This window comes from Cucurbita pepo, chromosome 1 (assembly GCF_057944985.1).
Source record: "Cucurbita pepo subsp. pepo isolate OVF chromosome 1, ASM5794498v1, whole genome shotgun sequence".
NCBI classification, from domain to species: Eukaryota; Viridiplantae; Streptophyta; class Magnoliopsida; order Cucurbitales; family Cucurbitaceae; genus Cucurbita; species Cucurbita pepo.
This window is the reverse complement of record NC_141798.1, coordinates 18,411,081-18,436,516: the sequence shown is the minus strand read 5'-3', so window position 1 is coordinate 18,436,516 and position 25,436 is coordinate 18,411,081. Positions and strand designations below refer to the sequence as shown.

At 36.9% G+C, this 25,436-nt stretch overlaps 4 protein-coding genes and 1 long non-coding RNA gene across 11 annotated transcripts; 4 read left to right on the top strand and 1 right to left on the bottom strand.

The window, feature by feature from the left end:
- The first annotated feature begins 661 nt into the window (after positions 1-661).
- LOC111809702 (SUN domain-containing protein 1) lies at positions 662-4,255 on the top strand. Its single transcript, XM_023696091.2, has 2 exons — positions 662-2,027; positions 3,591-4,255. The coding sequence occupies exons 1-2, from the start codon at positions 921-923 to the stop codon at positions 3,897-3,899; spliced, it is 1,416 nt and encodes a 471-aa protein (XP_023551859.2). The 5' UTR covers positions 662-920; the 3' UTR covers positions 3,900-4,255.
- Positions 4,256-5,735: 1,480 nt separating this feature from the next.
- Positions 5,736-12,870, top strand: LOC111782934 (type I inositol polyphosphate 5-phosphatase 10). Of its 5 annotated transcripts, XM_023663895.2 has the most exons (12): positions 5,737-6,037; positions 6,872-6,952; positions 7,093-7,168; positions 7,470-7,572; positions 7,680-7,784; positions 8,510-9,050; positions 9,536-9,729; positions 9,833-9,941; positions 10,038-10,186; positions 10,270-10,485; positions 10,568-12,523; positions 12,620-12,870. In XM_023663895.2, the coding sequence occupies exons 2-10, from the start codon at positions 6,920-6,922 to the stop codon at positions 10,481-10,483; spliced, it is 1,524 nt and encodes a 507-aa protein (XP_023519663.2). In that variant the 5' UTR covers positions 5,737-6,037; positions 6,872-6,919; the 3' UTR covers positions 10,484-10,485; positions 10,568-12,523; positions 12,620-12,870. The 5 variants fall into 5 exon arrangements, with proteins under 5 accessions (XP_023519805.2, XP_023519733.2, XP_023519663.2 ...); XM_023663825.2 differs by having other exon boundaries at positions 10,270-12,523; XM_087124359.1 differs by lacking the exon at positions 5,737-6,037 and adding an exon at positions 6,456-6,543 and having other exon boundaries at positions 10,270-12,523.
- A 3,473-nt stretch (positions 12,871-16,343) lies between these two features.
- On the top strand, positions 16,344-20,036 carry LOC111799261 (ETHYLENE INSENSITIVE 3-like 1 protein). Of its 3 annotated transcripts, none has more exons than XM_023682751.2 (2): positions 16,344-16,508; positions 17,792-20,036. In XM_023682751.2, exon 2 carries the CDS (start codon positions 17,860-17,862, stop codon positions 19,693-19,695), a length of 1,836 nt encoding a protein of 611 aa, XP_023538519.2. In that variant the 5' UTR covers positions 16,344-16,508; positions 17,792-17,859; the 3' UTR covers positions 19,696-20,036. The 3 variants fall into 3 exon arrangements, with proteins under 3 accessions (XP_023538519.2, XP_023538505.2, XP_023538513.2); XM_023682737.2 differs by having other exon boundaries at positions 16,345-16,508; positions 17,707-20,036; XM_023682745.2 differs by lacking the exon at positions 16,344-16,508 and adding an exon at positions 16,614-17,259 and having other exon boundaries at positions 17,707-20,036.
- A 1,403-nt stretch (positions 20,037-21,439) lies between these two features.
- Positions 21,440-22,714, bottom strand: LOC111788279 (uncharacterized). Its single transcript, XR_002814121.2, has 3 exons — positions 22,573-22,714; positions 22,044-22,481; positions 21,440-21,962 (listed from the first exon to the last, which is right to left on the bottom strand). It is a non-coding gene; the product is annotated as an uncharacterized LOC111788279 (long non-coding RNA).
- On the top strand, positions 21,752-24,577 carry LOC111788272 (calcium and calcium/calmodulin-dependent serine/threonine-protein kinase). The gene is given in 7 exon segments (XM_087118336.1): positions 21,752-22,464; positions 22,569-22,623; positions 22,709-22,819; positions 22,889-23,121; positions 23,236-23,443; positions 24,327-24,390; positions 24,393-24,577. Coding segments are annotated over 7 exon segments (1,449 nt in total). The 3' UTR covers positions 24,458-24,577.
- Positions 24,578-25,436: the final 859 nt, after the last annotated feature.

Here is a 25,436-nt window from a genome sequence, read left to right as displayed (position 1 = left end):
GGGGCCAGCGTCGTCGCTGGCACTCTTTCCTTCCTCCTATTGGTGTGCGGTGTGGGACCGCCCCCAAATCCACCCCCTTTCGAGGAACAGTGAGAAAGTTGGCACATCGTCCAGTGTTTGGTTCTGATACCATTTGTAACGACCCAGATCCACCATTAGGAGATATTGTCCTCTTTAGGCTTCCCTTCAAAGCTTTAAAATGCGTATGGTAGGGGAAGATTTCCACACCCTTATAGATGGTGTTTTGTGGGTTGTTACAAATGGTATCAAGGCAGCCACCCGGAGGTGCAAGGTACTAGTCCGAGAAGGACTAGACCCTCTCTATAGTAGATGCGTTTTAAAATCGTGAAGCTGACGATGATACGTAACGAGCCAAAGTAGACAATATTTGTTAATGGTGGATTTGGGCAGTTACAAATGGTATCAGAGTTAAGCACCGAGCGGTGTGTCAGCGATGATGCTAGGCCCGAGCTCGATTAATTTAGAAATTTGAATAATTAAAAAAGAAAAATAAGTGTATTTTACCCGACAAAAATAGAAATAATAAACGGTAATTCTGACAATGAAACAAGACAAAGGGTTGTTTTTCTATGTGAAAGAAAAAAAAAAAAAAAAATTCAAACGCCGGTTGCTTTCATCCGATGCGTCGGTTAATTTAATTCAGGTCATGCACTCAATTATTCTCGATTCGGAAATCAAATTCTGCCACCGTATCCTCCGTTTTCCCTCGAAATTTCTCTGTTTTTTTCTTAGAAATTTCAAAATCTCAGTGTATACAAAATTCCTTTTCAATCTCTTTGCGTTTTACATTCTTGTATGTTCGTATGTTCTTCAATTTCGTTCTTCACCGTTAGGGCTTTTGTTTTGCATTTTGGGGAATTTATTTCTGCTGTCGGAATCGTGAAATTTTCTCCACAGAAATGTCGGCTTCGACCGTGTCGATAACGGCGAATCCGGCGGCGCGGAGGAGGCCGGTGTTGGTTTCGGAGAAGAAGGGGGCTAGTATTGAATTGTTGGCAACGGATGGCGCGAATCCTCTATCGAATACTGCTACTGCGGGGACTGGTGGTGCGGCCGATGATAAGGTCGCCGGTGGAATTGGTAGGGATATGAGCCATCACTCGATTAGAGGTGAGGTTGTTCTCGAGCGGTCATCTAGGGATCCACTTCAGATCAAGAAAACTGTTGCGAATTCCACCATTTCGCCGCGGCGGAGTAGAAAGGCGATTACGAAGCCGGAGAAGCCTCGATGGGCGACTATTCTTAGCGTCGTTACGAAGAATATTGTGCTTTTGATGGTTCTTCTAGGGTTGGTTCAAATGATTAGGAAATTAGCCCTAAAATCAGGGGATGGAGCGGTGGGAAATCAAATGGGGTTTTCGGAAGTTGAGGGACGGATTGCAGAAGTTGAAGCATTCTTGAAGACTACCACCAAGATGATTCAGGTTCAGGTGGAGGTCGTCGATCGGAAGATCGAGAACGAAGTTGGGGGATTGAGAAGGGAAGTTGACCATAAGATTGAGGCAAAAACTGCTGATCTTGAGAGCGGTTTGAAGGTGCTGCAGGATAAAGGGGAGGATCTGGAAAGGTCTTTGAGCGAGTTAACGGCCGTGGATTGGTTGTCGAAGCAAGAATTCGATAGGATTTACGACGAATTGAAGAAGGCGAAGAGCGGTGAAATTGATGAGCGGTTTGCAAATTTGGATGATATAAGAGCCTATGCAAGGGAGGTGGTTGAGATGGAGATTGAGAAGCATGCGGCTGATGGACTTGGTAGGGTGGATTATGCTCTTGCTTCTGGTGGGGCTATGGTTGTAAAGCATTCCGAGCCGTTTACAGGAAGAACAAGTAACTGGTTTTCGAGAAATGCAAGGAATGGAGTTCATAGTAATGCGAATAAGATGCTGAAACCGAGTTTCGGGGAGCCCGGGCAGTGCTTCCCCTTGAAAGGAAGTAGCGGGTTCGTTCAAATTAGGCTACGGACGGCGATCGTTCCAGAAGCTATTACTCTAGAGCATGTTGCCAAGGTGATGTTCTTATCCAAATATGTGTTTCTATATGGTAAATACTTATATCTTAGGATTGCCTGAAAATGAATGAGCATTTGTTAGTGTATACTGCCATGGCTTTGATTTAAAAGAAAAAAGATTGCACTGTATTGCATGAGTTGTGAAGAGAACCATAGGCATAGTTGAAAATGCAATGCTGGCACCTTATCTGCTTAGTTATTGTATAACAGCCGAAGCCTACCGCTAGTAGATATTGTCGTCTTTGGACTTTCCCTCGAGGTTTTTAAAACGCGTCTTTTAGAGTTACACAACATAATCTAAATGAGTTTGGGTTGTTACAAATGGTATTAGAACCCGATACTGAGCAGTGTATCGGGGAGGTGCTGGGCCATCAAGGAGGGTGGATTGTGAGTTCCCACGTTGGTTGGAGAGGGGAACGAAGCATTCCTTATAAGGATGTGGAAACCTCTTCCTGATGGACGCGTTTTAAAACCTTCTGTTACGTTCTTCTTTACTGTAACAAGTTCTATCCTACAGACCAGCATAGTTAAGTGGGACACCATGCCCTCCAAAAGTTTTAAGTGGTGCTATGATCTTAGTTTTAAATGGTGCTTACCCACTAGAGAGGGACACCATGCCCTCCGAAAGCGTTTCCTAATTGTGCTTCGGACAAGTCAGGTTGCACGTTTTTATACACCGGAAAGGAAGACCTGGGTGGTAGGTGATTCAAAATCTCAAAAGGTATTGAGTTTGAATCCCATCCTAACTAAGGATTCTTGTGGTTCTGGAGAATCCAGCTACAGGAGAACCAGGAACGGAGAGCTTTCCCCCGTTTTCCGCCCGCCTCTTTGGTCTTAAGAATGCTGGTTTTTAGAATGAGTGATTGCCCTTCTCGACCCTTACTGCCCAACCGGATAGCAGACAGCTAATGCGTTCCATGAACAGGATTCTATGGTCGGTTCGATATTTTGAGTTGGGAGGGTTGTGGTTATGGATAATGCATATGTTATTTTAGAATGATGTACAAAAGTACCTTCTTTTCTATGGTGTCTATATGAGACATCCTTTGAGAAACATGTATTTGAAAAGGGGATGGATGATGAAGATTGAAGATAAGGGCATCTTCTTTCTACTAATCCAATATAGAGCTTAAAATATTCTTCAATGGCGTGTTTATGAAAAGCAAAACGCCCGTAGCCCAAGCCCACTGCTAGCAGGTACTGTCCACTTTGGTCTGTTATGTATCACCGTTAGCTTCACGATTTTAAAATGCGTCTGTTAGGGAGAGGTTTCTACCCCTTATAAGGAGGAATGTTTCGTTCCCCTCTTCAACCGATGTAGGATCTCACAATCCCCCTTGGGAGCGTTCCCCTCTCCAACCGATATGGGATCTCACACAAACAGTTTCTCGAAGTTAAATGGATAAATGTTTTAGCTTTAAAGAGGATATATTACGCTTTCGATAGTATTGAACGATGCTGCCAGATGAAATTCATGTTTATATGTATTATTAGATTATACCATCTGCCAGCTTCCTCCTTTTTTACTAACTAGGCTTCACAATCTGGCTTCTCTGGACAGAGCGTAGCATACGATAGATCAAGCGCGCCTAAGGCGTGCAGGGTATCTGGGTGGTTTCAAGGGGACGACGTTGCTGCCTCAGCTGCGAATGCTGAGAAGATGTTTCTCTTGGCCGAGTTCACGTACGATCTCGAAAAGAGCAATGCACAGACATTCAACGTGGTGGAGACAACAGGCTCCGGACTCGTTGACATGATCCGATTAGATTTCTCATCCAACCATGGAAGCCCGTCGCACACTTGCATCTACCGCGTGAGAGTTCACGGTCACGAACCGTATTCTGTTTCTATGATGGCAACGCAGTCGTGATCGGACACAGCAGCCATGTATTGTGTTCCGAGTTTGTATTATCCTTGTAACTGTTACATTCCCTGTTCACTCTTAGAATCTTTTGGCTAGTAAGCACAGATGTTGCCATTTACTCCTTTGTTTTCCTTCGGCATTGTAATGTGGGGTTATGTTTTGTTTTTTTTCAGCCTACGCTTCTCGGAGTCTTACACGTACCGAGCTTTAAATTCTAATCTTTCTCTCTCGACTCTCTAAACGAGTCTATGTAGATATCAGGTTGTTGTTTTTGTAAGTCTAACATGTGGGAGTCGTCGGGATTCAAACCGAGGATGATTGACTTAATCGATCGAGTTATATCTCGGACGAATATTTTCTTACTTACCGAACTTTATTTTTGAAGTTTGTTTATAATACATTTTCTTTTAGTCAACAGTATTCATGGTCAAACCCGCTCCAAAACCAAACTAAAAGTAGAGACAGTATTAAAGTGAAGCGGAGTTTAGAATCTCGTACGAGTAACCGAGTCGATCCTTTATCCCTCCAACACTTTTGGCATCAACAATTTTTGTGTAAGATGAAGCATCAACTTTAGGTTACATATCTGAAAAGTTGCCCCAAAAAGGGTTACTTTGTAAATAAAAGAATCTTGTTGATGGGTTATGTTTGTCATTAAAAGAAGTTATTGTCCTGTTTTAAAACATTCTAAATTCTCGAGGACCACATTGTTATTTTAATAGAATATTAAGAAAACCCTTTATTTAAGGATCTACCTCTTTTATTTATTTATTATGTTTTTTTCTTTAGCTTGTAAATGAGGCAAACATTACCCCAACATTTGGTTCCCTTCACGTTTTTGCCTCTTAATTATTATATAATTAACTTTTGGCCCCATTTTCACTTTATTTGTTCTTTAATAATTTAAAATTTTATGAAATGGGTAGATGAGTTATGACAACGTTGTTCTTCCACTTTTTTATTATTATAAAAATTGTTTCGAAAAAAGGGTTATTTTTTAAAATAGTTCGGGAAAAGAATAAGAACCTAAATAATAGTCTTCACATTCCCTTTCTCGAGCTATATGCTATCAAAACCGTGATTGTTGCTTATTTGCTTGTTAGTTAATAACATTGTCTTCTTAAAACGTATTCTAAATTTTTTTTTTATCCCAATTCTCTAAAATATCTTCGGGCATATGTCGCCCGTGTCAACAGCAACCCGAATTCTAGTTGGTTGACTTACTTCAAGATGAGAGTAAATATGAGATCCCCACCTTAGTCGGAGAAGAGAACGAAGTATTCCTTCTAATGGGTGTGAAAATCTCTCACTAACAGACTCGTTTTAAAACTTTGAAGGAAGCTCGAAAAAGTCCAAACAAAATAACATTAGCTAACGATGAATTTGAACTATTACAAATGATATAGAATCAAGTACTCACTGTATGCAAACGAGTATACTTGAGTGCAGAGCAGTTAAATAATATATATATATATATATATATTTCTAAGTGCTACATTCATTAATTTCCATTGTCTTGAAATTTGAATTTAAAATATTATAATAATAATAATTATTATTATTATTATAAGTTTTAACCCATCAGGTTGGTCGTTTAAAATTACGTTCCTTGTAAATCGATAATATATAATATTCTTGGTTGAGATAGATAAATAAATTATAAAGATTTTAAATTTTTTGAAATTTAAACAAAATAATTTTAAAAATTATGAAATTATGTCATAATTGGTTAACTAAAAAAGGGGGAAAAAAAAAAAAAAAATATATATATATATATATATATATATAGAACAAAGCCGAAAAGAAAGCACAACAAAATGAAAAGTTGCATGTGGATGCTACCCAAATTAAAGCATCTGAAATTGCTTCCCTTCAAAGCTCTATAAAAGGGGAAGAACAGAAATTTGAAAGCAATCCATTTACTTGGGAATTTGTTGCAATTTTATTTCATCTCTGCACTTAGTTCCATGAAATTGATCCATTTCTTCATTCTTTTGATGATCATTTCAAAGGATTTCAATCAAAAGATTTGATCCTTCGCCATTTTGCGATGAACATTTGAAGAACTTCGATCGAACAACTTCTCCAATTGTAGCAATGAAAGGATCAAATCACACACTGCGGAAATCGGCGTTTCTTCAAAGGTGATTTTGAGATTTTCCTCTCTACTTATGACCGTTTCTTTTTCGAGAATGAGAGAATCTAGAAACATTTTCTTTCTCGCTTTATTTTCCCGAGAAAATTTACCCCTCCATTTGCACATCAATCAAATCGATCGTGGTTATTATTATTATTATTATCCTCTTTTGTGCCATTTCTTTTCTCAATTTCAATGCATTTTGGAACAGCAAATTTCTCGGACTACCTCCATTGAATATCAGACATTTTGCTTATTTCTTCTAGAATCTCTAACATTCAATTTCAGGTTCTTTTTTCTTTTCTATCATTTCAATTTTCTATACTGCGGAAATCGTGGAAGTTCATTTTGTTTTAATTCTTCTTATATATATACCGACAGTTGACTTTCTCGTGAATAAGAATAACCCCCCCACTTGTCAACCTTGTCATGGGTTGCCACTTTGGTTTTAAATTTGATCAAATCTGTTCCTCCTTGAGCAAATCTTAATTCTGAGTTTTGCTTCTTTTTGTGGTAATATTGGCGTTTTCTTTGGATTTATTGAGTTTTTGGTTTCATTAGATCATTGTTGTCTGGTTGGTTTCCTGTTCTGTCTGTGTTCTGTTCACTCAAAATAGATTTGAATCTCTAGCTTCTTGATTTGGATTATGTCTTATCCATTGGCTTCAGTTCAATTTATTTTCATTGGCAATTGATTTCTAAGAAGATTATTGATATCATGGATCAGGGGATTATTGATATCATGGATCAGGGGATGGTTGCTGGTGTTGAGTCCTTAGTTTCTTGACGTTCTTGAGAGTGAAATTTCAATTTATGTTTGCTTCGATTTGTTTTGCTGTAGATCTTCGATTTGGGTCAGTGGAATTGATGAGAAATTCCAATATCGACAATGACTTTCAAAGAACAAGACTCAAGAAAGAAGGTGAATGATTCATCAGCTCCCTTTCTCTCTTCCCATTTTTTGGATCCTAAAGTTTTTTTTGTTGTTTTTTCCTCTTGAATTTGTACCTTATGAAGTTAGTATCATTAAATATCTATTTCTTTTTCTTCCTCTGCTTTCAGTCCTTCATTAGAAAAATATTTGCCATGGGAGAAAGAAATGGGAAGAGAGAGTTCAAAGGTTCATTTGAGTCCACTGGTGAGTTCCAAAAGGGATTAACTTAACATCTTTCTTATTTTATTTTTATGATAAAGAAAGAAATATCACCATAGAAAGCAAAGTTTTATTCAGATAAGTCATTGATGATAATTTTGAAGTAGCTTTTTCAATGAAGAATATATTCAATTCACATCTTTAAATTAGTGTGAGAAAGGAAGCAAGATTGGTATAGTTTCTCTATTTGATATTGTTCCTTTTCCAGCTATTTCAGAGTATTTTTTGATCAGTTGGTTTAAACTATGAAGTTTGATAAGAAGTGAGTGTCCTGTTTGATTATCAGGAAAGGGCTTAGAATCGATTTCCGATCTAGAGCTAGATAGTGCATTCTTAGGCAGCACGGATTCTCTAATGAGTCGTGATCAAGAAGAAGTTCAATCCTTCCGGTATTTTGTTATGAGATTGCTTTGATTTTCTTTTGTTTTGATCAGATGATGAACTTTTAATCTTTTTGTGCATTAACATTTCTTTTCCCTGCTGGGATTTGATTCAGTGTTTTTGTTGCAACGTGGAATGTTGGAGGAAAATCTCCCCATACTAACCTCAATCTGAACGATTTTATTAAGAACGACGATAGCGCTGATATTTACATATTCGGGTATGTTTTCTGCCCCTCCCTTTTCCCTTCTTTTTAAGAACGACAACATGGAATATGTTCATTCATCTTGCTGTGCTTTGAAAGTTCTTTTCCAATCTTTTCTTTCCAAGAAACTATATTGGTTTGTTTATTGAGTAGACAACAATGCCAACTTTGTTCACTGCTCAAATTTCCATTTGATAATTTTGAAAAGTTTTGAGATCCTACATCGGTTGGAGAGGGGAACGAAGAATTCCTTATAAAGGTGTGAAAACCTCTCCCTAGCAGACGCATTTTAAAACCGTGAGATTGACAGTGATACGTAATGGGCCAAAGTAGATAATATGTACTAGTAGTAAGCTTGGACTGTTACAAATGGTATCAAAACCAGACATCGGGCGGTGTGCTAGTGAGGACGTTGACCCTCAAAGGGGGTGGATTGTGAGATCCCACCTCAGTTGGGGAGGGGAATAAAGCATTCCTTATAAGGGTGTGGAAACCTCTCCCTAGTAGACGCGTTTTAAAATCGTGAGGCTGACGGCAATACGTAACGGACCAAAGCGAACAATATCTATTAGTGGTGGGTTTGGGCCGTTACAAAAGAAGTTCCAAAGCTCTTATTCTTCCAGCGAAACTATGGATAGTAGCCTTTATCTGCCACTCCCAATCAAATTTGTCATGTGATTCTTTATATTTCCAATCATTCAAACGGTTTGATGTGTTATTTTAACTTCTTATATCATCAGTTTTCAGGAAATTGTGCCTCTAAATGCTGGAAACGTTCTCGTTATCGAAGACAATGAGCCTGCTGCAAGATGGCTATCCTTAATTAACCAATCATTGAACAATCCAATAAATGGCTGCTCAAGAGGACCGAAACCTGCCACTGGTTTTAGCGGTTCTAAATTCTTTCCAAAACCTTCTCTTAAAAGCATCAGTAAAACTTTCAGGACTGTAAGTAGAAGGAAGCTAAAAAGTTGCAATTGTACGCCACTGGAACTTGAAAGGAAACGCAGTAAGGATTTCTGGTTTCGGTGCCAACCATCACATGTGAGTGAAAATGGTATTTCTTCAGAAGAAGATGAAGAGGAGGATCCAAGCGTCTTTGATATTTCAGAGATTTCCATTCCTGAAAGCGGTAACGAGATGAAGTATGGTCTCATTGCAAGTAAACAAATGGTTGGCATTTTTGTCACAATTTGGATGAGGAAGGAGCTTGTTCCATATGTTAGCCACTTACGAATTGCAAGTACCAGTCGTGGAATCATGGGATGCCTCGGCAACAAGGTAATACTTATATATTTCTGAGTTCCCTTGTCTACAAATATGGGATAATTTTGCTTAGTATTTGTGAGATCCAACGGAGAGAGGGGAACAAAGCATTCCTCGTAAGGGTGTGGAAACCTCTTCCTAGTAGATGCGTTTTAAAAAACCTTGAGGGAAGTCCGAAAGGGAAAGCTCAAAGAGGACAATATCTATTAGCGGTGGGCTTGGGCTCGGGCTGTTACAAATAGTATCAGAGCCAGACACCGGGCGGTGTGCCGGCGAGGATGTTGGACCCCCAAGGGGTGGATTGTGAGATCCCACATGGAGAAGGGAACAAAGCATTCCTCGTAAGGGTGTGGAAACCTCTCCCTCGCAGAAGCGTTTTAAAATTGTGAGGCTGACGGTGATACGTAACGGGCTAAAGCGGACAATATTTGCTAGCGGTGGGCTTGGGCGGTCCATATTGTTTCATTCTGAAATCGTGAGGGTCGGTTCTTGTCTTCCAGGGGTGCATTTCAGTGAGCATGTTAATTCAACAGACAAGCTTTTGCTTCATCTGCAGCCACTTAGCTTCAGGAGAGAAAGAAGGGGATGAACTCAGGAGAAATTTGGATGTCATAGAAATTCTTAAGAACACTCAGTTTCCAAAAATATGCAGAACACCTGACGGTCGAATGCCAGAGAAAATCCTTGGACACAAGTGAGCATCTTGAACTGAATGATATGAAAAAACATATACATATAAATAAGAATAACACTGTTTGTTACTGAGCTTCTCATTTGTGTTGATGAAATGGCTCTAGACGAATAATATGGTTAGGAGATTTGAACTATCGGATAGCTTTGAGCTACTCGGATACTCGAAGGCTTATGGAAGCAAATCACTGGGATGAACTTCTTAACAAAGATCAGGTAATCGTCCTCTAGAGTTGTGGTTGAAGTTTGAGATTTTGAGCTTAAAATCAAAGATGTTTTGTGCTAATTCTTATGTTTTGGTGGATGTTATAGCTAAAGATCGAAAGGGATGCAGGGCGAGTGTTCTATGGATGGAAAGAGGGAACAATTTACTTCGCCCCCACGTATAAATACTACTACAACTCCGACACGTACGCCGGGGACTTGAAAAAATCGAAAAAGAAGAGAAGAACACCAGCTTGGTACGTATGACATAGAAAATCATACAAAACCTTGTTCTAATCAACCCTCATAACACACCCTGAAAACTCATAGAAGAATGCAGGTGTGACAGAATTTTATGGCACGGTGACGGCATACGACAACTTTATTACATTCGTGGGGAGTCCCAATTCTCCGATCACCGCCCCGTTTGTGCAACATTCTTAGTCGACGTCACGGTCGTCGAAGGAGGGGCAAAGAAGAAAATGCCTGGCTCCAACATGAAAGTTGGAGCTGAAGAAATACTATCAACAAACAGTAGATACTACTACCCCTAAATGTAAGTAGTCTCAATTTGTTGGGTTATGAATTTCCTTTTCAAACACATTGCACTCTTCCTTACTTTTACTTACATCCATCAGGTCCTAAACGCTCAGTAGTTTATTCTAACCATTCATCCCAAGAACACAATGATTCGTCGAAGTATTTCCCGACACCGAAACTAGTAGGACCGTGTAGAGATCGTAACAAAACCAGCAAGTTGAGTTATATTAGTAGATCTCTCCATAACTTTCTTAAGTCTATCATCTTATGATGATGATGATCATCAAATCATCAAATCATCAGCCATGGATGCAGACTGTTGCTTATAGGTGCATCACATCAGATTGTAGCCAATTGGCAACCTGAAAAGGGGAAGAATAGTTTAGGTAAAGGAAAGATTGATTTATTTGAATGTAGCTCTCAGTCAAACATAGAGAGGAAAAGTGATAGTTTTTTAAGCACTGTGCAGATTGGTAGCAGTAGCATTTTTTGTCAAGGAGTAGAACAAATTTCTTTTGCTATTTTGATCACGTGCATGACCACGTGATGGCAGGTGAACAAATTATTGTATAATTAGCAAGAACTCCTCTCTCAAGTCTTGATTTTGCTTTGGAAATTGGAAGTTCCTTAAGTCAAACATAGATCACATGGCTCAGCTCACACCCACTAACCCTTTGGATCTGTCTTGAAAACTGTGTTTGATCTTTACAGACTAATCCAGGCCATTCATTTTTTGAAAGTTTTTAGATTAATTGCACACCACACCCATGTAGTTATTTATTTTGCAAATCTACCCTTGTAGACCTTAAAGTTTACACCTTGAAGTCCTCGTCTTCTGTTCTAATGTACTGTTGTCGTATGATATTGATTTGTATAATGGAGGTGGAGAGATTTACACTTTTGACCTCTTAATCGAGTGAATATGTCTTAACCAGTTGAACTATTGTCTTCTGTTCTAATATATTGTTGTTGTATGATATTGATTCGTATAATGGAGTTGGTGAGATTTAAACTTTTGACCTCTTAATCGAGTGAATGTGTCTTAACCAATTGATTTATTGTCTTCTGTTCTAATGTACTATTGTCGTGTGATATTGATTCTTATAATGGAGGTGGAGTGATTTAAACTTTTAATGTCTCGATCGAGTGAATGTGTCTTAACCAGTTGAGTTTTAATTGTTTTTGTTTTAATGTACTGTTGTGTTATGATATTGATTCTTATATTGGAGGTAGAATGATTTAAACTTTTGACCTCTTGATCGAGTGAATGCTTAAATTGACATATGAGTCGGTTTTAACAAAAGCTAGCCGATAAAATGGTATATTTTCAAGTTTACAAGGACATTTCGAACTTTTTTTTTAATACAAGGGTCTGATTTGTAAAATACAGAGTTTTTAGATTAATTGCACATCTCACCCTTGTAGTTATTTATTTTGCAAATCTACCCTTGTACACCTCAAGTTTACACCTTCCAGTCTTTGTCTTCTGTTCTAACGACTGAATGTGTTTTAACCAGTTGAGTAATGTTTAGATTGGTATATGAGTCGGTTTTAATTTTCATGTTCACAAGGGTGTTTCGAACTTTTTTTTAATACAAGGGTCTGATTCGTAAAATACACTACATACGGGAGTGGTACGATCTGTGAAATATACAAAATACAGGGGTGTAACTTGTAAGTATTCTGTTTAGTGAAACAAAGAAAGGCAGTTGAAGACAAAACTAGAAAACTTGTTGAATTATATAAGCAGGCAGACCACTAGTTGTTGGAGTTGCAAGACAAATAAGACATTGATTCTCTCATAACTCACAAAAAAACATGAAACCTTTGATCTGCAAATCATTGCTTCCAATTCTCTACACTTTTCTACTGATGCTTCCTCTCCATCTTCACACTGCTGCTCTGGCTGCAAGAACACTCCTCCCATCGTCCTCGTTTCGAGTTGGTCATCTTCATCTACCTCTCACAGTTCGGAAGCTCCCCGAAACGCCATCGTCGACTTCCTCGAGCCTTCGCCAAATTCCTAAAAGCGGTCCAAATCCTACACAGAACAAGTAATGAACTCTTAATCCTAGTTTAGTGTTCTGTGTTTATGTTAATGTTAGACTCATATATTCTTTGTCTCGTCTCCTGTTTTGTTCTTGAAACAGATTGAAGCCAACAAAGTTGAGAAGCTAAATCTCAACGGAATCATCGAGACGAAGAACACAAACCCGACGTTGCAAGGAATCTCGAAGCCAGCCATGGTAGCTTCCTTTTTATACTGAGAAAAAAAGATTCATAGCTATAGAAATACAGTTCTACTGACTGTTACATACAATGATCTGATTAGAAAGTAGCTTCTTGTGTATGTGTATGTGTAGATCTTCAATGTTAATCAAGTTTTGATCTATTTCTTGAAGCCGAGTCGAGATTTTCGTGTTAAATCCGAGACTCGTTCCTATTAGATTCGAGCTCGATCCTTGTTCATAGCAGAAGATGATGAGTTATAATGGAAAGGGATGAGGAGATAAACTGTCCCTGAATGATATCATTTTCAAAACAGGTTAAATGATAATGTTATGGATGAGGGATGCCATAAAGTCTAATCCATACTTTATGGAGGGCCCAAACTTTGAGGGTTGGGCTAAGGCTATTTGGATTTTATAAAGTTGTATACTTTATAATAATAATTCATATAGACATGTCTTTGTCTTCAAATAATTTTGAACCCAATTTGTATAGGTAAGGGAGGAGACCTATATGGAGCGGAGTTTACATTTACGCTTAGTGAAGCTATCGGTTTCAAGTTGCTTAGGACTGTTAGGTTGCTAGTCTTTCAAAGTCATTGGTTCCTTTTCCTCGTTCGAGAATCTCCTCCCTTCTTCCATTTCGTTCTGAAGAGATCTCATGACCAATTCAGTAACGTTTTCATTCATCTGGAATCTGGGTTCTTCTATGTCTTTGACGTTCTTTTTTCTAGTTCAGTAATATGTTAATTTTTGATATTTTGGTTGATATAATATTTGATTTAATTGAGTTATGTTCATATTGACAGAATAGTTAACCAGAGAGATAAGCTTAAGAAAATAAGTACGTGGACAGGAATTAGAAGAAATAAGTTTGCTAACGAGTAATATTAGGCTAGGGTAGAAAAAACGTTTTCTTTAGTTCATTTTACGTGACGTCGAGAAACTTTACTAAGATTTATGTAATACACAAATAGACTGGAGACGAGAAAAATTGAAGACAGTGCATAGATACTCTTTAGTATAATCGGGACGAGACGACTTGGTAGACTACAATGACGTATCAAAGTAACATCTGTTGGATGATTGAAATCCCGTATCGACTAATTTAGGGAATGATTATGAGTTTATAATTAGAGTAGTCTCTCTATTGTTATGAGATCTTTTGAAGAAGTCCAAAGTAAAGTCAGGAGTTATGTTCAAAGTGACAAACAAATCCTCACCCGTGAGTGAGGTAACATCAAATGGGAGCTTGACCTTTGACCAAATTTTTATGAAGACTTTCCATAGCCTCTTATTACTGTGGGGTCCACCTAACACGTGGCACACTTAGACAGTTAGGATTAAAGGATCCACACGTGGGTTATAGGGCCTTTTGTCAATGCGGCGGCTGCGGACTTTTTCCCTTGCTTTTAAATCCACTTTTGGAAAATCCTTTGCATCCGAGTGCCTTCTCGTCCTCGATTCTCACAATTTGCAACTTTTTTTTTGGTATTTAAAGACTTTTAATTTAAGATAAAAGGAGTTTGTAAAAATAAATGAAAAATAATTTTAAAAAAATAAAACTCACGTGATAATTACTCATAAATTATTTTTAGAAAAAATAGTTTTAATAGTTTTAATTAAATTAATATTAATTTATTAATAAATTGATACTTATTAGAAATTCAAATCTCATTAAAAAAAAAAATAATTTAGCATAATTTAAGAGAATAATAATATATACGGTTATTTTAAATAAGTTTATGTTCGGTATAAAGTTATTATAATATACCTATTTTAAATATATATATATATATATATATATATTCATCTTCTTTAAAAAATTTAATATATTATATTTACTTTTTTTCTTAAATGTTTTAAATATATATTTAAAGGAGAAAAATAATTATAATTTTAGACTAAAAGTCTGTTTAAATGTAGTTTTTAAAGGTTTAAAAAATATTAAACATAATATTATAAATCTTCAAATACCAATATATATTTTTAAATAAATAGCAAAATTTAAGCGATTTTTATAATTTAGTTTTTTAAATTAATTGAGAAGTGCCTCGAAGAGGGATTCCTTGTTAGTTGACCCGTCACTAATATTCTCATGAACGGAGAGGGATTCCTCGTTTAGACAGGAAATTGGAAAAAAATTTTTTAGATAAATTGGGTCGAAAACAGGATTATATTCTCTGTCCTCGTCCCGCTTAATATAAATACATTTTCAATATATATAATTAATTAATTAATTTTTGAGACTCTAATTCTAATTGTAATGTTTTAATTAATATATGTTGTAAAAAATTAATAATTCTGATGTAATATTAAAATTTGAATTTTTAGAAATTACAACAGGTTGTGAAATATATTGATTTTTTTACAATTTTTTAATAAAAATTATATTAAAAAATCAAAGCTTTAAAATAAATAGAGAATTTAACGATGATGAAAAATAAAATAAGTATTAGAATACACGTGGACATCTCTATTGAAACCTCATATGGCTCTCACCACGAACCTATTTATTTATTTATTATTTATTATCACATTTTTTCCTTTAGAAATAAAATTAAAAAAATGATTCTTCAAATTTCTATTGTTTTTATTCAAAATTTCACGATTCGTTCCAGCTAAATCTTCAAGTCTTTTAGTGACATCACATTTTTCATTATTTATTATAATTTTATTAATTAAAATATTAACATTTGGAACCGTCATTCCCATATGGTTGAACTGAACAAATAAAATATACGACAACTCATTACCGACCATTAACAAAAACGCTCGTTCATATTTACCAAAATAATAATAATAATAATAAAAACTTTCCCAAATAAATGGAAACATTTATAGTAAAATTTCATGCAAAAAAAGATATATATATATTTTTTCTTTTTTCGAATAGAATCCACTATATTTAAAATAAGTTGAATTGCATTATTATTTTCCAACTAAGCCAATATAATTTATTTATTTAACGAAGGAAATTAATAAAAACCAATTAATGATTGGGTGCCTTCTGTTAATAATTTAAAACTATTATACATTTATAAATTTTAATCCCTCAAATTTTAGTTATTTAATTAATTCATCCTATGTGTGTGTGAAGTCTGATATTTTAGTTTTACGAGCGGAAAAAGCTAACAAACCTAATCCAACCCAACTCGAAAATAGCGGGTTTGGTAGGGTTGAGTTGTGAGCATTATTTGGGTCATTCGGGTCGTCAATCCAACTAGCTCGAAATTTCGGATTGGTCCAAAAAATTTACAACCTGACCAAACTTAATCAAACTCTCGAGCAGTTCTAAGAAACATGCCAACTTAATTGTAGCATTCTCGTAAACGGATGGTGTCTCTACTTTGACGTTAAAACGTAATTTTTCATCGAGAAACTGAAAAAATAATTTATAGAATTCATTAGAAAATAAAAAAAGAAAAAAAGAAAAAGTGACGTAAATGATAAAACGACATGTCGACCATGGGATGTTAAGATGAGAGCAAAACAGAGGAAAATAACTCGATAGGCAAAATTCCAATAGCAGCCTCCATGGGGTTTAACCGCGGTTAGAAGAATTAACCCAACCACGGTTAAATACTGGAGATCGTGTTAAGGCTCCTCCTTCCCTGAGATTTTACTGTTTGTCTTTTGCATTTGAGGACCCACCAGTTTCTCTCTCATCTTTTATTTCTCTCTAGTTTCAGAGAAGTGGATAACAACAAAAGCCTCAGCACCGTCACTTCGTCTCTCTCTCTCTCTCTCTTTGTGCTGTGTTTGAAAAGTTTGAGCGGTGAGGAAGAGGATTTTCAATGGATTTCGGAAGGTAATATTCAATCTCAGGAAATGATAGAGCGTAATTCTTGTACTATTTCGGCTTTTTTGCTGGTTAATTTTGTTGTTTTTGGTTTTACTGCTGTTTTGATATGTGAACTTGATTTAAGGAGCTTGAAATTGCGGAGTGATATCTGTTTTCAGTCCGATATGGACGTGGTAGTGGTTGTGGCGCTATCTGTTCATGATTTTTTGTTCATCTGCTGAGTTTTAGTTTTGATTGTGTTGATCCGTTGCTGTGGTTATTGAGTCCGGAGTTTGCGGTTGGATGTTTTTGGTTATTTTTTACTTTCTGAATTGTTTGTTATCGACTGAGATATGCGGTTTTTCGGCATGTTGTTTTGACGAACTATAGGCGTTTTGTTTGATATAAACTGCTGACTTTCTTTGCAAGTTCTGCCACTTGTCCTCTGCTTCAACGCCTTTGATCCTTACGTTACTGCTTGATTGTCCTCATTTCTATCTCATTTTTCGGGGATGGGATAAGATTTTGATTGACTCCGAGTTTCTCGATCTAAAAGCAGCTGGTCATCTTCTTTTTTCATTTAAAGCGAAGAGTTACAGTCGGCGTGAAATAAATTCATGTAGACTCTCAAGTCTATCTCTGTTTCTGGTCATAAAGGATAGTTTAGTTTTGCTTTAGAGATGGAGAAATTTGCTGGAAATTCTTGGGGGAAGATTATACTCGAATGAATCAAACGTGGCGTTTCTTACACGCAGAGTTTCCAATCTTAGTGTTAAGGGTATGGATTGGAAGCGAAACTATGAGCGCTTGAATTTCTTGCAATCCGATACTCTATGTTGATTTCTCCTTTTTTGACGTTGAAAATACATCTCACGATAATTAAATCTTGGATCTATTTTATATTATCTTCTGATTCTCTTTCTCTTCTTTAATATGTCTTTATTTATCCTTTCTTTAAGTTATTAAATGACGATTTCTCTGCTAGTATGAATGTTTGTTTTCCACACTGAAAAATATTTAATTAATCGGATTAATTCGCTTGTGCATATAGCTATATGTTTCTTCTACGCTTCGTTTCTTTTATTTATTTAATCTGATGAGTTTGACTTTATTATTGTTATTTTTTAAGTTTTATATTGCAGCCATAACCAATTCAAAGTAATCGTGCTTCTTGAGGTAGCATTTAAGTTTCTAACAAAGTATTGGGTTGTTAATTTTTCGACAGGATATCATGAATGAACGATTTTCTGGAATGTTTCGCCAGAACTTTAAATTCTGTGGACCGTAAAATCCCTGTTTTGTTTGAACAGTGCTTAGATAAGAGATCAGTCCATCCACCACCAAGTGGTTTCAAGCCAACGATAGTGAGTTTATTTCAATGATGAACACCATGGGAATCTTTGAAGATATTGGCTTTTGCCAAAATCTTGAATATTTTTCGGCTCCTTCTGGGGAACAAGAGATGGGTTGGGAGCATGAAGCAGAGGCTACTTTGGAGGAAGATTATAGCGATGAAGAGCTGGATGTTGATGAGCTTGAGAGAAGGATGTGGCGTGATCGGATGCTTTTGAGGCGACTCAAAGAACAAAGCAAAGAGAGGGAAGGGGATGATAATTCAAAGCAGCGTCAATCCCAGGAGCAAGCCCGAAGGAAGAAGATGTCTCGGGCTCAAGACGGTATCCTGAAATATATGTTGAAAATGATGGAGGTTTGTAAAGCTCAAGGTTTCGTTTATGGGATCATTCCTGAGAAAGGAAAGCCAGTGAGTGGAGCTTCTGATAATCTTCGTGCCTGGTGGAAAGAACGAGTCAGATTCGATAGAAATGGCCCAGCAGCCATTACCAAATATCAGGCTGATCATGCAATTCCTGGGATCAATGATGACTGCAATACAGTGACATCCACCCCCCACACTTTACAAGAGCTCCAAGATACAACCCTTGGATCACTTTTGTCTGCTCTGATGCAGCACTGTGATCCACCCCAGCGTCGTTTTCCACTGGAGAAGGGCGTTTCCCCACCGTGGTGGCCTACTGGAAATGAGGAATGGTGGCCTGAATTAGGATTACCCAAGGACCAGGGGCCTCCCCCTTATAAGAAGCCCCATGATCTGAAGAAGGTTTGGAAAGTTAGCGTTCTCACTGCTGTGATTAAGCACATGTCGCCCGACATTGCCAAGATTCGCAAGCTTGTTCGTCAGTCTAAATGTTTGCAAGACAAGATGACTGCAAAAGAGAGTGCTACATGGCTGGCCATTGTAAACCAGGAAGAAGCCTTGGCCAGGACATTGTATCCTGATAGATGCCCACCTGTGTCGATCTGTGGGAGCGGATCTCTTTTAATCAGTGACAGTAGCGATTACGATGTTGAAGTAGTGGAAGACGAACCAAATGTCGAAACAGAGGAAAGGAAGCCTCGTGATCTCAATTTCTTTAATATGGGGGCTCCTGGACCTAGAGAGAGGCCAATGATGCCACCATTGGGACCTCAGATAAAGGAAGAACTCATGGAGAACAGTTCAAACTTTATTCAAAAGAGGACTCTGATTACTGATGAGTCAAATACAATGATGCCTCAGAAGATATATACTTGTGAATATTCTCAATGCCCATATAACAGCTCGTGCCTCGGGTTTCTCGACAGGACTTCGAGAAACAACCACCAGTTGAACTGCCCATTTAGGAGTGATTCTTCCCCAATATTTGGCATCCCAAACTTTCTAACTAACGATGATAAATCATCTCCAGTTCTTCCCTCCTTTAACCATTCCAAGCCTCCTACCCGGCCTATGAACCCAACTCCACCCCTCAGAGTATCAGGCCTTGGACTTCCAGACGACGACCAGAAAATGATCACTGACCTTCTAAGTTTCTACGATTCTAACCATCAACAGGACAAGATTTTGAATTCCGAGAACGTCGAAGCAAGAGCCGATCACAACCAACAGCTGCCAAAATTCCAACTCCAAGTTGATGATAACTTGTATTGCCAAGGAGCAATGGTGGGGGGAAGTAGCATGCCAATGCAGCTCCCTGATTTCTCTTCCACAAAAGTCCCATTTGATGAATACAAGACGTTCGATTCTCCTTTCGGCATGTATCCTAACGATAACATTCCCGACTTCAGATTTGGTTCTCCGTTTAACTTGGCATCAATCGATTACCCAGTAGACCCACCATTGCCAAAGCAAGATACACAATTGTGGTACCTTTGAGTCGAAAATACTTCAAGCTCGGATGATCGGAAGTAAGCCCAAAGGCCAGCCATCTTCATGCCATTAAGAAGGTGCATTTTCTTCCCATCTATATGCTAGTTGTTTAATATATATATATACATACATACATATATATACGCTTCTGTGTGAGCATGTACTTAGATGTTCTACAGCTACAATCTTTAAGGCTTTTTTTACATATAATGTAGGATATAATGCTACTGAGTGTAGTAGTAAAGTTAAAAAAAAAAGGTCACTAATTCAGGAATCTTAAGCTCTCAATTAATACTGTATTTCTGGGAACTTTTAGTCGTGAATGAAAGTAGCTGTTGCTTTTATAATGTTTATAATTTTGGATACTTTCTTAAACCAATTGATGGAATATTATTTTATTTTTTGCTGGCAATATGTCATTATATCCATCAAATTCCTTTTTCAGTTATTTAATGAAAGGGAGATTGAGATATGTCGGCCTCTATTCTATAAGATTATAATTGTAAATGGTTGGTTACTTCTATTTTATTTATTCATCTTATTATTATTATTATTATTTTTTTAATGACCTTTTTTCAGTTAGTATATTTTTTTATTTCGAGATTTGGGTTATTTTATCCATTAATCTATACACAGCTATATGAGTTCTGTTTCAAAATATGATGGTTTTTATATCGTAATATATTATCGTTATGGTGTTACATGAATAATTTAATATATGTATCTACTAAATGAATCTATCGATGGTTTTTCATATAATATTATATTCATTTATAAATCTAAAAATATATAAAAGAATTATATATATAGGTTACATCGGGATGTTAGAAATTTGATCTTTCAGTAATATTGCTATTTTTTTTTTTTTTACGAGTCCAAGAACAACTCCATCGGTTATTTTAAGGTCAAACCACTATGATCCTCGATTGACCGACGATCAAACCACTAAAAAAATTGGGTTAAGGATTATACAATTCGGGCACCCACACTTTACTACAAATTTAAATAATATAAGAAAAGTATTAAAAATCATAAAACTTATGTTAAAAAATTATTCGAATAAAGAAAATTAATTTTTCTAATAAGGTGAGTTCGATTTCAATTTAATGAATAATCTTTGAATCTATTCAATTATAGTGCTGTTATTATGAAGATATATAATATAAAATTGTCGAAAACTTAAAATTAAAAAAATAAAAAATGAAAACGCTAGATTCACAAACTTTACCCTTTTCAATATATGTATATAATGAAATTTTGCTGAAACTTGGCAATCTAGTAATGGGTTGGCTAAGTTGCCAACCAAAAGTAAATAATCCACAAAAGGGTTTAATTGTAAATTTCATAAATGGTATAATTTTTTTTTAAAAAATAAATCCATCAAAGATGATTACTATTTTCCGTTGTTTGGAAGTAATGTTTTTAATTATTCAAAGTAATTTTTATAGGATGAAAATCCCGTTTAAAACGGTAAAATCGAACATTAAGTCGATTTAAATGATTAAAAACATGTTTGAAAGTAATTTTAAGCCTAACAAAAGTGATTTTAACCACTTTATGACTAGTCTTAAGCATGTATTTCCACCCGGGAATTACATCTCAATTCTCGTTTCCTTTGGAATAAGTTCATATGAAAAAATCTCGACTTCGATCTTCAAATCTTCGCATCTAATAATGAATAAAGTATGAACAGAGGGAAGGTTCATAGGAGAGAGAGAGAGAGAGAGAGAGAGAGAGAGAGAGAGAGAGAGAAGAAATGATGAAGAAAAGAGAGAAGGAGAGAGCTTTGTGCACAATGTTAAACATTGACTTTGTTTTGTCTTTCTTCCCCAACTCCTATTCTCCTTTCTTTATTCCTTAAAATGCCTCATTTTTCAATCCAAATTTTAATAACTAATCCACAACTCTCATGATGTAAGTCCCTCATTCCAATCCTCTTCCTTTTCTCTCATCATTCAACCACCTCTTGTCCTCTTCCTTATCAATTTTCTTCCACCAAATATTCCCAGATTCCTTCTCTTCACCCTCCTGGGTGGGTTCTTCATCAAATTTTCGAGCGAAAATGATACAGCAAGCTCGAAAACTCTCCGACGAGTACGAGATATCCGACGTTATAGGGAGAGGAGGATTCTCAGTAGTCAGGAAAGGTATCAGTAAGTCCAGAAGAGAGAAAAAGGAAGTAGCTATTAAAACACTAAGAAGAATTGGACCATCAGCTTTCATGGGATGTCCACCAAATCGAAATGCTCTCAAGAGTGTGACTTCCATGGTTCCTACAAGAAAGTCTATGATTTCTGATGCTCTATTGACAAATGAGATTTTGGTAATGAGAAAGATAGTTGAGAATGTCTCACCTCATGAAAATGTGATTGATCTTTACGACGTGTATGAAGATTCGAACGGGGTTCACCTCGTGTTGGAGCTTTGTTCTGGAGGCGAGCTTTTCGATAGGATCGTGGCTCAGATGAGACACACTGAAGCTAAAGCTGCTGCAGTTGTGAGACAGATTGCTAGTGGTTTGAAGGCTCTTCATGAAGTCAATATCATTCACCGTGACTTGAAACCCGAAAACTGTCTCTTCCTCGACGAAAGCCAGGACTCTTCCTTGAAAATCATGGACTTTGGATTGAGTTCTGTGGAGGATTTCACTGACCCAGTTGTTGGATTGTTTGGTTCCATAGATTATGTCTCACCAGAAGCGCTTTCCCAAGGAACAATTACCTCCAAAAGTGATATGTGGTCTCTGGGAGTGATTTTGTACATCCTTCTCTCAGGGTATGTAATGGAATCTCCTTTCTGCAAGAAAAAAAGGTCAAAGTTTCATTATTCTGCAGCGCCTATGCAAAATGAAGTGAACTCAAATAAGTTTCTTTACATAGGTACCCGCCTTTTATCGCTCGGTCCAATCGAGAAAAACATGAACTGATCATGGCTGTAAGTGATCTTCAATTATGTTATCAAATCTATAAACTTGTATTTTGAAAATGTGCTCCTTTTGTGAATCTTTGGTTGAATGCAGGGAGAGTTCAGTTTCCATGAGAAAACTTGGAAGACGATTTCTTCTTCGGCTAGGCAACTGATTTCGAGTCTGTTGACAGTTGATCCTCAGAGGAGACCGAGTGCCCAAGAGGTACGAGGGGGCTTGGCCTTAGTGTAATTTGCTGGATTGCTTGTGAGCCTAACAAATTTCATGACACAGCTTCTAGAGCATCCATGGGTCATGGGTAATTCAGCCAAGCAAGATCAAATGGATGCTGAGATTGTATCACGACTTAAGAGTTTCAATGCCCGACGCAAGCTTCGAGCTGCAGCGATAGCTAGCGTATGGAGCAGCACGATTTTATTGAGGACAAAAAAGCTAAGATCTTTGTTGGGATCTTATGATCTCACACCTGAGGAAGTTGAAAGTTTCAGACTCCATTTCAAGACAATGTAAGTTTGCTATAAATGCAATGGCTTACAATCATCTAATGGCACACTAATCTAGTAACTTTAGTAGACAAAATTAATGAGAAATGATTAATTTGCATACCTTGCAATAAGCAGATGTGCAAAAGGGGACAATGCTACTCTTCCTGAATTTGAAGAGGTGCTGAAAGCAATGAATATGTCTTCACTTATCCCTCTTGCACCTCGAATTTTCGACCTCTTTGACAATAACCGGGATGGAACAATTGACATGCGCGAGTTACTTTGTGGATTTTCGAGCCTTCGTAACTCACAAGGCGATGATGCTCTTCGCCTATGTTTTCAGGTGCGTATTCAATTACAAAAATACACAACACCCACATACACAACATTCATAGAGAATTTAATCCTTTGAATGTTACTTAGAACCACCTTTAAAAGAAATCTAAGTTCCAGGGAGACAAATTCATGATCCTTCAGAATTATTTTAGACAGTTACATCAGTGACTAGAGAAAGGGCTACAACTCCATCTCAAGGCTAAAAGTTGCAAAATCCCTTTCTCTGATGTTTCTTATTCCGAGCCCCCTCTCCCACAATGTAACAGCTCAAACCCACCGTTATCAGATATTGTCCTCTTTGGACTTTCCCTTTCGGACTTCCCCTCAAAGTTTTTAAAACACTTTTACTAGGGAGAGGTTTGCACACCCTTATAAAGAATGTTTCGTTCTCCTCTCCAACCGATGTGAGATCTCATACACAAAGACTCCTCTTTCTTGAATTCTTCAGATAAACTAATTTTCACACCAAACATACAAGAGTGAAGAATCAAGAAAGGGTGTCTTCCCAAAACTAAGAGTCATCACTATGCAGCATAGAGCACGAAATCAGACCTTACTATATCATAGGAATTGAAGACTATATCATAAGGATTGAAGACTATTTAAGGATTTGTCATAAGACTCACAGGACGCCAGTCCCATTTAAATCATCATCATCAAACCTCAAAACCTTTTGGCCTCTCTCCAACATTTAATGCACAGCTATCCCTCCACAACTTCAACAGCTCATCCACATTAGCCAATACTGTTTATTGTTACTGCAACTTGTAGCCAACGAGCACGAACCTTGTTGCTGAGAATGTCCTGCACATAGAAAACATTGTTACTGAATCCATTACTTTGCGAACATACTACAATCACAAAGCTTTAATGATTATTATGGTTGATAGATGTACGATACAGATCGGTCTGGGTGCATCACAAAGGAAGAAGTTGCATCAATGTTGAGAGTAATGCTCTTTCCTTGATTTTTATTTCATTCATGTTACTTGGTATTATGCTTTTTCTGTTGTTTCTTTAAGCATGATGACCTTCATAATTTTAAGCAGGCTTTACCTGACGATTGCCTTCCAGTGGACATCACAGAACCTGGAAAATTAGATGAAATATTTGATTTGATGGATGCCAACAGTGATGGAAAGGTTACCTTCGATGAGTTCAAAGCGGCCATGCAGAGGGACAGCTCCCTCCAAGATGTTGTCCTGTCTTCTCTTCGCCAGTAAATTTTTAGCTTGCCATGCACACCATCAACATTTCAGTAACAGATCTAGACATACTTGCAAAATTATGTGTCCATTGTGAAAAACAGATCATCAGTAACAAGGGGCAGCGGAAGTATTTTATGTTCAACTTTTTTAATGAAATTCAGTTAAGTGTGACTCTATTGATATAGAGAAGAACTACAGAAGATTGTATACTTCAAATTATTACTCAAGAACTTAGTTCAGCAAAAATCAAAATAACCCAATAAGGCAGGAAACACATTCAACCATTTAATTTTTCATAGAACATACCTAAAGGATAATAATAACTTGCTTAGATTTGCTTTCACTTGCTGACATGATATCTCACCTGAATTGAACTGCACCGGCTTCTTTTATTTATTGATGGATAATATCATTAATTTGGACTTCTTGAACTCTTCCCACTTTAGATTCTTCCCTGAAAACTAGTTATATAATAAAGAAAGACAGGCAAAGTAAAAGCAATAAAATAAAATACAGAGGTTCATCCCAATGTACTTTTACACCTTATTCCATTGGGTCACCAAGATCGGCTACAAATCTTCATTTTCTCCCATTAGACATTTAAACTTCAAAGTAGAAAACCATGAACTCTTTAAGTCAACCTCCCCAAATGAGACGTCTAAATCGAGAAATTTTGACCTTCTCTATAGTTGTAAGAAAGGGTCCTTTCAGTCTTTAAGCATCACCCTAATAGCAACTTAAGAAGCCAATCTTCAAAATCCTTGGGAGGACACCAAACTAAGCTGAAAGGTT

Bases quoted from the DNA above. Each gene is read 5' to 3' on its own strand.
- LOC111809702 (XM_023696091.2), top strand. From the start codon at position 921: ATGTCGGCTTCGACCGTGTCGATAACGGCGAATCCGGCGGCGCGGAGG. The intron at 2,028-3,590 runs GTGATGTTCTTA...TTCTCTGGACAG, and splicing joins CTCTAGAGCATGTTGCCAAG to AGCGTAGCATACGATAGATC.
- LOC111782934 (XM_023663895.2), top strand. From the start codon at position 6,920: ATGACTTTCAAAGAACAAGACTCAAGAAAGAAG. The intron at 6,953-7,092 runs GTGAATGATTCA...CTCTGCTTTCAG, and splicing joins AACAAGACTCAAGAAAGAAG to TCCTTCATTAGAAAAATATT. The intron at 9,942-10,037 runs GTAATCGTCCTC...TGGATGTTATAG, and splicing joins AACTTCTTAACAAAGATCAG to CTAAAGATCGAAAGGGATGC.
- LOC111799261 (XM_023682751.2), top strand. From the start codon at position 17,860: ATGATGAACACCATGGGAATCTTTGAAGATATTGGCTTTTGCCAAAAT.